The sequence below is a fragment of the Rhinoderma darwinii genome, chromosome 11 (genome assembly GCF_050947455.1).
Source record: "Rhinoderma darwinii isolate aRhiDar2 chromosome 11, aRhiDar2.hap1, whole genome shotgun sequence".
NCBI lineage: Eukaryota > Metazoa > Chordata > Amphibia > Anura > Rhinodermatidae > Rhinoderma > Rhinoderma darwinii.
The window spans coordinates 42,696,180-42,712,631 of record NC_134697.1 but is presented as its reverse complement, the minus strand read 5'-3'; the positions used below and the strand labels follow the sequence as shown (position 1 = coordinate 42,712,631).

Sequence of the window (16,452 nt, the reverse complement as noted above, 5' to 3'; positions counted from 1 at the left end):
GCCCCGCTCTAACAGTGGAGAGAAGCCTCTTCTCTCCACCGTTAATCCCTTGAATGCCGCGATCAAAGCGGACTGCGGCGTTCAGAAGAGGGGGGACTATCCTTTGATTGCGTCACAGAAAATCCCTGTGACGCGATCAAAACCCATAACTTGTATGGCCAGACAGCCCAGGGTCCAATGAAGGACCCCAGGGCTGTCTGAACATATTTCCTGTTAGGGCATACTGAGGTATGCCCTAACAACTGCCTGTGTACAATCACTACACAGGCTAATGTACTTGCATATAGATCTATGCCAGTACATTACAGTTAAAAAATAAAAATACAAATAACATCCCTTTATGGGATTTAAAAAAAAAAGTTAAATTAATGTAAAAAAAAAAGAAAAATAATGTTCAATAGCCGAAAAAATATATATTTTTTTTTATTACTAATCAGATTAAATAAAATACCTTTTATGTTAGAAATATTTCTACTATTTCCAATACTCTGAGAATAAACTACCCATTTATCTAATAGTTTAGTGGGTTATTATTATGATCCTGTAATATTGTGTAGATGTAATTCTATTTTGTCTATAGTATGACTTAATTTTACAGTTTTCAGTTTTCTATCCTATGGCTGAAGTCCTATATGTAATCACAATTTTTTCTTATTTTAGTGCATTGATTACCTAATGTTTGGTGGGTAGGTACTCTACCACTTTTTGGATGACTGTTGCCCTTTAATAACCATAAATTATTTTATTTTGCTCCATTTTCTGTTCTTGATCTGACTCCCTTCTTTTATGTTGTTTTTGGGGTTTTTTGTCTTTTCCAACTATATAGTTAAATAGTTTGCTTCTCTCTACAGACCCACATATAAAAGTATCTGGCAAGAAAGAAAATGTGAAGGAAGCCAAGGAAAGGATAATGTCGGTATTGGATACAAAGGTAAATAGATTTAGAGCAATAATTGACTGCTTATAGATTCCATACATCTTTTTGTGGGTTGAAATTGAACAATTACATATATACTGACACATTGAATAGGGGCAATTCTGTAAGGATGAGGACTTTGATACAGATAATGTCCCCAAAACAAGACTGGACAAGACTAAAGCACAGACAGGAAGTATTGTCACGATGGCCTAGGAATATGGCAAATGTAGGGTCAACTTATATCTTCAAGCACTGGGAGTATCTAGCACAGGCAGCATTTACCCAGTTCTTGACAACCTTTTTCTGATCTGGAAGTAGCAAGCCTGGACAATCTAAAGATTTTGGCATCTGGGGTGACTGAATAACACACAGTTGATACAACAACATACATTCATAATAAGAATGTTTTATAGTTAAACATATGGTGAGGGGGTTCTTCCCGCAAGCTTACAATCTATAAGAAATAGGTAGTTCTCCAACAGGTAATAAAGGTGCAGGGCTAACTTGACAGCAGTGAACCAGCCATGTACCAATTGATAAGGACATATACCATGCATTGAATGCAATTGTGCTAAATTGACCCATCGTTTAGTAGGTACTTTGCAGAATCTAGTGCTCATTTGGATACATATGGAAGATGGATCAGTAGATATGCCTAATTTCTATCAAATTTTTATGGATCAGTTTATCTGTATACGCGATAGACTGTCATGCATGGTAGTTTACTTTAATGGAAATCTAGGGTCACAATCCCCCTGTGGTCTCTTCTTGGGTGTATCTTCTGAATAGATTGCAGCTACTGATTAACTTCGAAACCTGCTTTTTTCTAAGGAAACTTATTTCTATATTCTATTTTAATTGTATTTTTATAGAACTGAAAAAGAAAAATATATTTAAAAATAAATAAACTTGAGGGATTTCTGATAATTTTCTGGGAATGTTAGCTGGATTGTTCATTTCTTCTTTGATATGTAGTTCCAAGGTTCTTTTGCAAGTTGTTTCAGTACATGTGAACATCTGTGAATCGAGCAGAAGTCCTTACTAATGTACCCACAATGATCATATCTGGAGACCTTTTCAGAAGCACCTGCATGTTAGGAGCATGTTTTAAATAAACTATCGTACTGCAACACTTTAACGTTTTCCAGGGAGCAATGCTAAATGTTAAGTAATTCTTGTGTATATGATTCCTTATCCCCTTCCTGCCGCAGCCAGTTTTTGTTTTTGTTTTCGCGTCTTCCATCCCACTTTTGAAGCGCCAAAACTGACATGTTGATTTTTTATTCTGCGGGTTAATCCGATTACGGCTATACCAATTATTTAAAAAAAATAAATAAATATATATATATATATATATATATATATATATATATATATATATATATATATATATTTTGACATCGATATTCTTAAACTTTATTAAACTACATTTTAACTTTTTTTTTAATTTTTATTCCCTTTAGGAGACTTGAACATGCGATCGCTTGCACAATACACTGCAATACTGATTGTCAAATGTCGGGAGGGGTCTAACTAAGACGTTTTACCTCTCCTGACATTTCCGTTTATATTTCCATTCCCTATAAATAAATAATAAATCATCTTTTCTTAGAACATTGCGTTATGCTATTCCTCTGTTGTTTCTCCTGGAAAGTGTGAATAAACTGACAACTGAGTGTTACCATTCTCCTTGTCAATAGGGTGTGTTCCTACACAGTGCTGGCAGTGTTATATTGTGTAAGGACAGCTCTATGGACAAGGGGAATAGTAATGCCCATTTGTAAATTTACCAGGAGGAATAACCGAGGAATGGCACAATTCAGAGTTCTGAGAAAAGATGCTCCGAAATTTTTATTTTATGGGGGCTGAAAGTATTTACTAAAACAAACATGTCAGTATAGCTGACGGGTCTACTGTAATATATTTGATTAAAGGGGTTCTACGGGCATTTTATATCGATGGGTCAGCAATATCAGATTGTTGGGGGTTCTGACTCCTGGCATCCCCGCCAGTTAGCGGCATTGAACAACGCGGCGTCTTTAATGTTCACCAAGAACAGTGCTCTACACATCCGTAGCGGCTGTGCATGGGCTTGCAGCACAGTCCCATTTGAATAGGACCGGTGCTACAGTCCCAGGCCCAGCCGCTATAGATGTGTACAGCACAGTGTCTGCTAAACATTGAAGAGGTTCAGACAGCTGATCGGTGGGGTTGCCGGGAGTCGGACCCCCACCAATATGATATTGATGACCTATCCTAAGGATAGGCCATCAATATAAAATGCCTTGAGAACTCCATTAACGATGCGTTCATCAGCTGATCGTTGCCCTGTTGACACAGGGCAATGATCGGGAAAGAGCGTTTACATGAGCTCTGGTTTGCCCAATAATTGGCCTGTGTAGAAAGGTCTTTAGTCAGTCAGTATCCTCCTCCAACCTCGAGTGTTGACTCTCGAGGCTGGGCTGGCAGGCAGCTGAATGTGAGTGTTTCTGGCTCTCTGATGCATTGCATAAAGATTCTTTTGCTATTGCCTGCTAAAAAAAAATACTTTTACCGATCTCCCAGTGTTAATTCTATCGTGGGGGCAACCCTACACAGGAGTCACCCAGTTTTTTGTGTTTTTTTTTACTGTTCTGAACACCAAATCTGCCAAGATAAGCAGGGTTAAACGAGCGGGTCCTGGTTACGCAGATTAAGAAATTGGCTCTGAAGATCTGTGTTGAATCATATGCAATTATGATTTTTAGATTCAAAGTGGAAATGGTCTTTAGTGCACTTGTAACTTGTGAAAATGTGTAGAAGCTTGGGTATTAAATATGTTTATACATGTTATCAACCCTGTATACTGTGTTTTAGCTTTCGCCGGCCTGCTTTTATCTTTTACATTAGCCCAACCTAGACCACCCGATATGAGCCCCTTTCCAACCCTAGACTACTGGTGAGGTTCCCATTCATGCCTCATGCACAAGACCGTAAGGGTTTTTACTTTCCGCAAATACGGATCTGACTGCTACGGATACAGATTTGTAACGCAATTACGGGAGCGGCCATAAACAGTCCGTGGCCAATAGAAATGAATGGGTTTTCAATTTCATCCGTAATTACTGATTCGTAATTATGGATGAAAACTATGGTCGTGTGCATGGACCTAACTTTGTTACTGTCCTACACAACCGCAGGTAATACTATTAACGTTTTTCACCACCCTAAACCAGTAGGGATATTAGGTGTTAATCTCTAAACTACCCTAGAGTATGAGGAATACTTTAAATTAACCCTCAAACTAAGGCCGGTTTCCCACGGGTCGGGTATGCTGCGTAAAAACTGCGCAGCATATCCAACCTGGAACCAACCTTCAACCAACCTTCCGTCCTAAAAACCACACCACTAACTAAGTTTTTGCTGTGGAATGCAGCGCTGGGTTAAAAAAAACAAATGACCATACTTACCCCCACCCTCTTTTCTACGCGTAGTCCGGCCTCCCAAGATGACATTGCAGGCCATGTGACGCTGCAGCCTGTCATTGGCTGCCGCGGCCACATGGGATGAAATATCATCCCAGGAGGCCAGACTGAATGAAGAAAGAGAGCGTTCTAAGTATGATTTTTTTTTTTCCTGATTTGCGTTTTTTTGCGAAAGTCTCAACACTTGGCTTTTTGCTGCAGATTTTGCATCCCCATTGAATTCAATGTGGGAAAACCCGCAACAGAAAATCAACGAAAACGCATATTAAATTGACATGCTGCGGAGTTCAATTTTGCACCTCGGGTCAATTTATTAACGTTCACGCTTGTGTTTTTTTTCCACAGCGTGGTCATGAGATTTTCTAAAACTCATAGACTTTGCCGCTACTGTAAATGCTACGGAATTTCTGCACAGAATTCCGTTGCGGAAATTCCGCCGCGTTTATGCTACGTGGGAATCCGGCCTAATTATGCCTCCGACATCTTACAGAAAATTAATGTGGAAAGTTTTTGTACTACTTGCAGAATAAGAGATCCATTGTGCTGTTTGTTTTTTATTTTAGAGTAATAGAGTTACGTTAAAAATGGACGTCTCCCACACTGAGCACTCACATGTTATCGGTAAAGGTGGCAACAACATCAAGAAGGTGATGGAGGAAACCGGCTGCCACATACATTTTCCTGATTCAAACCGAAATAATCAGGCAGAGAAAAGTAACCAGGTACAAATGCTTTATTTTTTTTAACAAAACATACATCTCTCTACCTGGGTTAACAACATAAATCATGAGCTGGCATGTGGTACGGGCACGTGGGTAACATTACAGCCCCTCTGTTTCCTTAATGGATCAGATTTGGGTCAATGTGGCTGCAGGAAAGTTTAATGCGATTCAAATTTCGATCTTTTGATGAAGAGTTGTACCCTACTACTTGGTCACATTATAAATGCGATCTGTCGATCTATACAACATACTCATACTCTTAATAATGTGCATTGTGATTGCGTGTTATGAGAGGTAGAGCTTTGTGTCGTTTTACCAGCTCTAAATAGTCTTTAGATGAATACTGGATATGCAGGGTCAGGTAGACAACGTGAACAATATTCTATTCTCATTCACTCTTTGTCAAGAGATCTTTAAAACTGTTTAAAAAGTTTGAAAAGGTTTTGTGAGATATAATCCTTTGTCTATATAGGATTTTACACATGGCCATATTAATGATTTAATGTTCATATATTTGGTTATGCGATGTAAAACACTGACAACACTTCAGTCAATTTCATGAAATTATTGCTGGCTCTTGATATACTGTAAGATATGTGCAGCTTAAAGAGAATCGGTCACCTGCCACTTTTTATCTAAATTACTTCTAGCCCTCTAATACTTTATTTTTTAGTATATTAAAAAGCAGTATTTGTGGAGCATGTTGTAAATATGCTGTGGATGACGCAGTCTTGAATACAAAAGAAGGGTTGTTTAGAAAACTGAAAACCATGGCTAGTTTCCTCCAAAATCACTGCCACACCTGTCCACAGGTTGTGTGTGGTATTGTAGCGCAGTCCTATTCACTCCAATGGAGACGAAGTACAATACTAGGCACAACCCATAGACGGGTTTGGCACGGTTTCTTGAACAAAGACACCAAATTTTTCTCATCCTGTATCACCCTATAAAAGTGACTGTGCAGACAGGGAAATAATAGAGTGGAAACATTGATTCTGAAAGAAGTGCTGCTATTTTTTTAGTCCTTTTTTTCTGAAAACCTAAAATGTAATTTTTTTGTATTTTTATTTTGGACTTTATTTCAAAAATTTTATTTTCTGTATACATTTTCCAAGGCAACAACAAGGTGGTGACTGATCATCTTTAAGAATGTCTGACAAGTGTTTGTTAGACAATTTAACTCCACGTCACTTGCAGCATCGCTTCTTTTTGTAGGCAGTTGAATTTTAGAAATGTTTTCCATAATCATGGTTCCGTTTGGCCAGCAGTCTTCCGGTTGTACTATAGTCTACTACAGTAGACTATATGCTTCATACCCACAGACATTCTAAACATGTATATGTAACCACAGATTAATAGTTGTATTGTGCGGCTTGAAACTGTTTATTCAGACTAGGTTTTTTTTAACATGCTATTACATCAAACCTCTCCCACGGACTGCAGACATAACATTTTGGTTGATTTTTATTGTATTTTTTTATTATTGAAATTAACTTATCCCATGTGTGAGACTAGAGAGAAACAGTGAGACCACAACTTTTTTTTTGAGACTCTCATCGCAAAGTCTTCTCTCAGAAATAGAGGTTGCATCCCCACTCCTGGGAGGAAAACGCATCAGTGAGTCAGGGGTGACATCATACGACCAGGCTGAGAAGTTCCCAGGACAGATTTTTTTTTCAACCATGATATTTTGATGTCGAACATATGTGCTAATAGGTGATGCAGAAGAATTTTCTTTCAGGAATTTTGCTCCCTTATGAACTTAATCTATTCCGGATCCAGCAGTTAACATATATTTGGGCTTTATTTTGACTGTAGGTTATAGTTTTAGTTCTTTATATGGGTGAATATGACATAACTAATAATTTGGGAATCTAGGATCGTGTTTCCCATTTCGAGTCCTCAAGTAACCCAACAAGTTAACTGCGGATTTCCTTAATATTTTTTGGATGAACCTTTATATCACCAATGTATCCGTAACAATTTAAACTTTTATTGCAGGTGTCAATTGCTGGGCAGCCTGCTGGAGTAGAGTCTGCTCGAGTAAGAATAAGGGTACGTTTTCTATTTTTTATTTTACGATCAATTGATGTACAATACCAAGCTTATCACATTCTCTCTTTGCTTACTCTCTTGCAGTGCTGTTTATTTTAGCGCATCCATGGCTATGCTCACATGGCAGATTTTCCATGTGGAAAAATATGACGTGGAAAAATATGACATGGAATTGGCTTAGAATTCGTGGCCGAAATTTGAGGCTGACCCTCTTATTTCTCCCACGGTTTTACAGAAAAAACTGTTGCATTTCTGCACACAGATTAGCCCTATTCAATGTAGTTAAAGAGGCTCTGTCACCAGATTTTGCAACCCCTATCTCCTATTGCAGCAGATCGGCGCTGCAATGGAGATAAGAGTAACGTTTTGTTTTTTTTTAAAAACGAGCATTTTTGGCCAAGTTATGACCATTTTTATATTTATGTAAATGAGGCTCTAAATGCTTCTACAAGATCTAACTTAAAGTCACTTTATTGTGTTTTGAAAATGTGCAAAAAGTGAGCAATAGTAAAAGGGTTGTCTAAGCTTCTCTCCTGAGTTCTTCTGAATGCTCATTTTCGCTGAATTATGATCAACGGGATCATAATTCAGCTAAACTGAGTCTTTATGAGCGCTCAGAAGAGGAGACAGATGAGATAAAGATTGAGACATCCGTGTGCAACACTGATGGATTTGACTGGGGAAGGTACAGAGCGGCCTGCAAAGTATATGAATACATGCAGGCTGTATAAGCAAAGGTTACAAAATATTTAACAGAGATGTAAACCTTTCGAAAGCCTTCTTCTTTTTTTTTTTTTTTTTTTTTGTATATATATTAAAAAAGTGCGTTTTGTGCAACTTTATAATGTGTTTTTTTTAAATATTCTAAATACTGTACCAGTCAGGTCTGCGGGACTGACTTATTCAGTGTAAGGGGGTCATAACTTAGATGGGATCGATTTACAGGTGGATTTTAATACAAATTATAAAGTTGCACAAAACACACTGAACTTTTTATTAAAAAAAATAAAAATATAAATCGCTTTCAAAGGTTTACATAACCTTTAAATACCTATTGGGGAATGACTTTTCTCCAAAATCCGTACAATGCAATAAAAAAAAAAACCCTGAATTAAAGCAAAACATTTAAAGGCTTTCTTAGCCTTGAAGTTCCGTTCTTTATGATACACCCTTTTACATGGGATCCATCGGGTTGTGCCGTGGTATCCGACAGAGTTTGATTAAATCTGTGACAAAGGCTCTAAAAGGACGGGGTTCGACTCCCAGGTCCCCCGCCGATTCACTTCAAGTGGAGAAGAAGGCTGCAATACGCTACGTCCATGTCGACGAGTCACAGTGAGCAAGTAGAAATGAAGAGGAAGTAGCGCTCATATGAGCATTGTACCCCCTTCAAACATCTGATCGGCGGGGGTCCCGGGAGTCGGACCCCGACCCATCAGCTATTGATGGCCTATCCCGAGGGTAGGCCGTCGATTTTTAGGGACTGGACAACCCCTTTTAATTAGCCTTTTTACGTTTTTGGCTATTTTTCTAGCAGTTACGTTCGTTATATTCTTCAGTATTCTGATTTAAGCAGAGCATCTTGGTTCAATGCACTGATGCCCTATAACATATAATTAGACTTTTTGGTTTCTTTGGCTGTGTGAATACCATTGTGCTGTTTTGAAAAACAAAACAAACCAAATGGTTTGGCTGTGTAAGTGACATATTTTAGATTTCCTCCATTACTTGTGGTTTTCAACTCATCAGTGTTTGAGACGTTTTATAGTCCAGACTAAACCACCTTTCTGCATGCAGTTATTCCATTCATCATTTATTACTGATCGCCTGATGACTGCTAAAGTACACACACAGGCAGCAGTATTGAAAGATTATTTGCTTTAGATCTGCCGTTTATATCCCATCTAACATTCTTTTGACACGTCTTGTACACCGCACCACTCATTCATATAGTCATTAGGAAAAAAGAAAAATAACTTTAAAGCCTGCACTGGGAATGTTACCAATATTCTGTTTACAGATTTGTATATTTTTACTATTTTTCTTACTACCCAAAATTACTGAATGTATATATTGCTTCATTGCCTGTAAATACAGCTTAGACAGTTGATTGTAGCTGCCCCACTCAAAATTTATTTCATCAATGGAATAAACTGCTCCCTTAGTGGTCAATGCACTGGGAGCTGAAGTTCCCTTTAGGGGGAGAATATACGGAGCAGCCGCCGCACGCGTCAGAAATCATGTCTACATGTGTTGTAAATGCCCACACAATTTTGCTGGTAAAACGGTGTCTGGGGTTTTTTAGTCCATTTTCTAATACAGCGTTTACAAGTCTTTGTACGATAACACCTTTTTGTTGCACCTTTCAGGAATAGTAAAATTCCATTAATATGGCATCCCTCAAATACAGTCAAACTATGAGTAAGTGGGTCAGTTTTTGGTCAATACTCCAGACGTGCCCATCAGAAGTGCAGTTTTAAAGGGATTTTCCAAGAAAACACATTGATGGACACATTGAAGGCACGGCCTATCCTTAGGATAGGCCATCGATACGTGCTCTGTAAGGTCGCCCCCTGGGACCCCAAGCATCAACAAAATGTCCTGGAGCTTTTCCAGATACAGAAATACATGGGTCTGTGCCTAGTACTGTAGCTCAGCCCCATTCAAGTAACGGCCATCAGTGGATATTCCTGGATTACCCCTTGAAAATTTACCCTGTGGTTAGGAAAGTGTCTAATTTAGCATCCCACTTGCCATGCATACTAAACTAAGGACATTTTATTATTATAATTATTATTATGAGATCACTCTTAATTTATTTAAGTTAAAGTAATCTATTGTCTGTCAGATGCCGTCACTGGAAGGAAGTCCAAAAATATGTCCATCCCATGATCACAACTTGCATATTTCCAGTTGTCACAAACTGACAAAACCAGTCACATACATATATTAATGATTATTATCTTGGCACTTTAGGTTTAGTGCACTTTAGACTTTATTCACTCGACCATGTTCGGTCCGTGATCTACGGACCGCGTATCGGCCGCATTTCATGGCATGAACACCGTTCAGGGAGCCGGGCTCCTAGCATTATAGTTATGTATGATGCTAGGTATCCCTGCCTCCCCGTGGGAATACTGTCCCAGGGCATACTGACCCTACCTCTAACAGGGTGGTGTCTACTGTAAGGCTGGGTTCTCATATATCAGTTGTGCCCAGCACGTTGTTTTTATACCTGAACCGGACACAACTGATGACAAAGTTGTGCACTTGGCATACCAGTCCAGCGTCCATAGCCGGACAAAAAAACGCTGCATGCAATATTTTTGTCCATTGCATGGAAACCACCTGCATCACATTTGATGCATCTGATGCCAAAACTGCTTACAAAGGAAAGCATGAGATAAGTTTTGGCATCCGTTTCCCTCTGGTGAAGGGCAACTAAACCGGATTGCCAGATGTATGCCTTAGGACAAATTGTGCATGTACTAAAATATATATTTTTTTCCTATAGGAGCTGCTGCCATTGGTGTTAATGTTTGACTTGCCCATAGCCGGTATTCTGCAGCCTATTCCAGATCCAAACTCTCCCACAATCCAGCACATCTCCCAAACCTACAACATAACCGTTTCATTCAAGCAGCGCTCCAGAGTATACGGTGCTACTGTGATTGTAAGAGGGTCCCAGAATAACACCAGTGCTGTTAAGGTAATTCTCTCCTACGTATTTGTAAGAAAACTTTACCCCAAGGTTTTACTATGAATGTAAGCAGCCAGGTTAATTCTGCAATCACGCTTTTGTTTTTTCAGCTGCGAAACAGCTCATCCTGAAAGAAGAATTTGTGCAAAACCATAGGGAGAGTTCATTTCAGTGCCATTAACTGATGTGTGTGCTTGTTCTAATGCTTAAACCCTACACATGGCATTAGAGCGTAAATGAAATGAATCTCCCGGTGTTTAAGGGTTCTAAATGCTGTCATGTTAATGTGCTGATTCAATGGAACCTGCATGTAGTAGATTTATTTTCCAGTCACATTTATTTTTGTATTCATTTTTTTTTTTATATATATATATATATTTTTTTTTTTTGCTTAAATGACAAAGTTTATATTGGAGTTTAGCTTCTTTCAGACAGATCGAATTCTAAAACATAGCAACAAAGTTAACTTGCGTGTCCATGTCGCACTCCGTATGGCTGTGTTTCCTACATTAATTTCTAGAAATATATGCCGTTTCTATGGCCTCCTATGTGCATATGTAAGGCTTTGTTCACATCTGCGCTGTTTTTTTTTGTTCTGTTCCGTCAGAGAAGCCATTGCATCACGGACACTAAAGGCACCCAACGTTACCCATTGACTTTAGTGGTTTTCCGTCGGGGCTTCCGTGGAGGTGTCAGTCGATTTACCTGAAGAAATAGTGCAGCACGCTGAGCTATTTCTTCCGGCATTTTCCACCAGAACTGCAATGGAGCCTCCGACGCAGATGTGAACAGAGACCATGTAAACAATGTTCTAAATTTAGAGAATATTTAGAGCTCTGTAATATGTTTTCTTAGAAATGAATGTATTGCTCCCCCTTACGATTTGTAAATAAATATTGTTAGAAATGCCCATAATTATTTCTATTAAGTGTCCAGATCAACAACGGTGAAGATTAGATTTTGCGAACTATAGAAGCAACTAACAATGATATTTCAAAGGGACTTTTGAAAAAAAAACTTTTCTATCCAGTCCTGAGTTACAATTGTTGTTAATTAATATATTCAATTCCATAGCTGCATTCACAATTCTACTGGAAACCGTTTACCCTAAAACCTTAGCTGAGCTCCCATAATGTAGTGAGACAATTTCTTTCCTAAATCAGATTAATGTACATCGCCTGGTGTAAAGTCCGCATTTCCCAGAATGCACATCTCCAGATCAATTTCTGTGCAGACTTCTTTTTTTTTTTTTGTTTTTTTTTTTTTTAGAAAGTCCCCAGTCCATATGAGTGACAGGTTGCTATTCATATACTTCATTTTGTAGAGACCTGTAGAATGACAAAGTATCTAGCCTATGTATATTAATATTTTATATTATTGCACCTCCATTGTGGAGTGGTTGGGGCTATTCCACTTTACTAGCAGTTGTCTGCATCTGGAATATATACAAGGTGCATGGCTAAACTGGAAACCCTTTCTACGTAAAATGAAATTCCTCCACTCATTTCCTCCCTGCGCAAATTCAGCCCCCATCAGAAGTACTGGGAGGTCTCCAGTGAATTTCACATTCGATTTATGTACGCTTTTTTTTTTCCCAGCTAAGTTAGTAATACAAACGCTTTAATGCCTTCTCATCCAATAAATACATGCAGCAGTTCTGCTCTTTGGACTATGTAAGAACATAGATACTATGTAAACTGTATAGTTTACAGAGGGCTTCAACCTGGTCTCTCTCTAGGTAATTATCTAAAGATGGAACAGATGTTGAAGCTCTCATTTTTTACAAATACATAGAAATCCCTGAATGCATTATATGGAATTCTAGATTTTATACATCACATCTCGTAGCTTAGAGCTCCAACAATGTAAACATTCCTAGATCTAAATATACACACACACACAAATATTTTTTCATGGTGATTATTTTAGTTATTAATATCTCTGAGTATGTGCGTGTTTAACAAAGGAACAGGATCCTCCTTTTAGAGATTAAGGCCCTGTTCACACTAAGTTTTTTGACACTGTTTTCGACGCGGAAACCGCGTCGGAATACGCACCAAAACACGGCCCATGCCTCCCATTGATTTCAATGGGAGGCGTACGCGGTTTTATTACCGCGAGCGATAAACACTCACGGTAAAAAGAAGCGGCATGCCCTATCTTCGGGCGTTTATGCCTCTGAGCTCCCATTGACATCAATGAGAGGCAGAGAAAGCGTATTTCGCTGCAAATCGGCGCAAGCGAAAAACGCGGTAAACGGTGTGCAGGCAAATAAAAATCTGCCTTAAAATTCCAAATGGAATTTTGAGGCAGAATTTTCTGCCTGCAAAAAAACTGTGTGAACTCAGCCTAACTTGCCTTAGTGGAGGCTACCTAGGCCATTTTCTCATCTTCGTTTCCTAGTAGGAGTTTAGAATCATTCTCATTGGCATTCTGGGCATGAGGCAGATGTTGTGCAGTGGTAGAAAGTGGAATCTTAAAGAGACTCCGTCACCACATTACAAGTGCCCTATCTCATACGTAAGGAAATCGGCGCTATAATGTAGGTGACAGCAGTGCTTTTTATTTTTAAAAAACGATCTATTTTTACCACTTTATTAGCGATTTTAGATTTATTCTAATGAGTTGCTTAATGCCCAAGTGGGCGTATTTTTACTTTAGACCAAGTGGGCGTTGTACAGGGGAGTGTATGACGCTGACCAATCAGCATCATGCACTCCTCTCCATTCATTTACTCAGAGCATAGGGATCCTGTTAGTATAAGACCGCACATAAGGATCTAACACATTAACAATACTGAAGTGTTTAGACAGTGAATAGACAATCCACGGGATGTCTATTCACAATCTCTGCACTTCGTTACTGTTTCTATGGTAGTTACAGCAGAGGAAGCGTGATCTCGTTGTAACCTGTCATTTACAGCGAGATTACGCTTCCTCTGCTGTAACCACCACAGACAGAGTAACGAAGTGCAGAGATTGTGAATAGACGTCCCGTGGAATGTCTATTCACTGTCTAAACACTTCAGTATTGTTAATGTGTTAGTATAAGACAGCACGTAAGGATCTAGCAGGATCCCTATGCGCTGGGTAAATGAATGGAGAGGAGTGCAGGACGCTGATTGGTCAGCGTCATACACTCCTCTGTACAACGCCCACTTGGTCTAAAGTAAAAATACGCCCACTTGGGCATTAAGCAACTCATTAGCATAAATCTAAAATCGCTAATAAAGTGGTGAAAATAGATCGTTTTTTAAAATAAAAAGCACTGCTGTCACCTACGTTATAGCGCCGATCTCCTTATGTAGAAGATACGGCACTTATAATGTGGGGACAGAGCCTCTAAGTGTTGTTTAATCTAAACAAGCAGTGCTGCTGTGTAAAGCATTGAGAAAGAATAGCCTGAGCCTCTGACATCGTCATAATTAAGATGGGAGGTAGTTTTCTGTAGGCTGAAAGCCACCATGTAAAGACCTCTATAAAGCAAATTGAAGTTTATTGACCTTCGTTGCAGTTAATTTCCTATGTAATGACCCCTTCTTCTAGTTTCCGAACAGATCAAACTGTTGTGGCCACAGAGTAATACATATAATGGGTCTGGGAGAGAACAGGGCAGAAAGGCTCCTCATGAAGCCGGAAACCGTTATGGAATATGGCTTTCAGTCCTGGAGGATGTGGACTTGACTTAGAGGATGGGATGCAGTTATGCAGAAAAAGCTGTAGGTTTCCTTATATTAGTAAATGGGAGTTTTCATGGAGGAGTTAGGCTTTATTGATCAGTACTGAACCCAAGAGTGTGAATCCTACCGTGGTAAAGTTTGCATTGAACTAGTATGTTTTCGCCATACTTATATGGATTTCCTCCACTTGCATTCTATGGTAAGTGTGTGCATGAGTAAAATGATAAATCTTTAAGGTACTGGTATGAGTTAATACATTTTGTGTGCTTTGCTGCAAAAACGTCTTGTCGTATACCTAGTCATCTGGTCCATGCCCCATATCAAATAGTTATTTACAGGACAATGCATCTTTCATATATTTGTCATATGTTATTCTTGTTTTTCTTCTGGATAACTTGCAAAGATGTTTTCTGCTGCATGCACCCAATATAAACTTCCATACTTTACACTCTACTAATATTCCGAAGTCTGGAGATTACATATATTTCTTGGTAAATGAATTGCCTATATCATTAGTTAACTTTTCTCTTTAACCAAACTTTTCAGAAATACTATTTATTTCCACATGGTTCCATGGTCACAGTCTGCTTTCATGGTAGTTTGATGGTATCTGTAATGTCTTTGATAGGAAGGCACTGCACTATTGCTGGAACATCTTGCTGGTAGCCTTGCCAATGCTATACCGGTCAGCACACAACTGGATATTGCTGCACAACATCACCTCTTTATGATGGGCCGAAATGGTGGCAACATCAAACACATCATGCAACGAACTGGTGCTCAGATTCACTTCCCAGATCCTAATAACCCTCTGAAGAAGTCCACAGTCTACCTCCAAGGCACCATCGAATCCGTCTGCCTGGCCAGACAATATCTCATGGTAGGTATCTGTAAAGCTTTTTGCTGACACGGCTGAGATTACAAGTGCAACCACTTCTTATACTTCGAGGTTTGATGTAATTCCAGTGTCCAAGTCCGATCAGAGTGGTTCTTGTTGGAATCACTAGTAGACCATCCGTTTAATATGCAATAGTCTGCATCATATATTTTTCATTCTTCTGTGGTTATCTACTAGTCAAAATTAATTTTTACTTTTTTAACTGTAAAATCTGGTCCCTTTTTAAATGTGTTTTTCAAAATGTTACCAGTATCACTGTTTAATAGAGGACCCCTTCAAGAAATTAACAATTTTGCAGTTGAGTAGTTTCAAGTTTAGTTTTGCCTTAACAGGGAGTACTAACTTAAAGAATAAGGCAGCTTTAAGTGAATAGATATAAAGAACTTGTTTGTTTTTATCTCTTTCCCAGGGTTGTCTTCCCCTAGTTCTGATGTTTGACATGAAAGAAGAGATTGAGGTAGAGCCACAGTATATAACGCAACTCATGGAGCAGTTAGATGTATTCATCAGCATAAAACCAAAGCCCAAGCAGCCAAGTAAAGTAAGTTTCCTGTAGTAAAATGATGACTTAAAGGAATTTTCACTTGTTTTTAAACATATTCAGCTTCCAGTTCCATAACCTGTCTGGGATCTGACATTTGCTTAGTTTATCAGGGTATAGTTACTGAATACGTTCTGAGACATCCTCTTTCCCAAAAGTCAATTTTCTGTCTGGGAGATCATACTTCGTCTAATGAAGAGTTGGCTTTCGTTTCTAGTCCTGAATTGGATAATCTGGCACTCAAAGCTAGTAATGGTAAATTGAAGGGATCTTATGGAAATTAATAGGTCGTAAGAAAATAGTTGTGCTAAATTAGAGCATTTTCTGTATGTAAGTTCTTGTTTGCATGATCAAGAAATGTAGTCGTGAACAGAAATCATGGACATATAATAATTCATAAATTTTAGTACGGTTACTTTTTTCCAATTTTGTACTAATTGTCTAGAGTTACAACTTCTACACCAATTCAAATTA

General features: G+C 38.7%; 1 protein-coding gene across 1 annotated transcript in view; it reads left to right on the top strand.

The window, feature by feature from the left end:
* The window catches only part of BICC1 (BicC family RNA binding protein 1), a 225,003-nt gene that overhangs the window by 185,830 nt on the left and 22,721 nt on the right, over positions 1-16,452 (top strand). The window contains exons 4-9 of the mRNA XM_075841183.1: positions 852-931; positions 4,947-5,105; positions 7,107-7,160; positions 10,675-10,869; positions 15,168-15,419; positions 15,847-15,978. Of these exons, the coding sequence (XP_075697298.1) occupies positions 852-931; positions 4,947-5,105; positions 7,107-7,160; positions 10,675-10,869; positions 15,168-15,419; positions 15,847-15,978 (872 nt within the window). The remainder of the gene's footprint in view (positions 1-851; positions 932-4,946; positions 5,106-7,106; positions 7,161-10,674; positions 10,870-15,167; positions 15,420-15,846; positions 15,979-16,452) is intronic.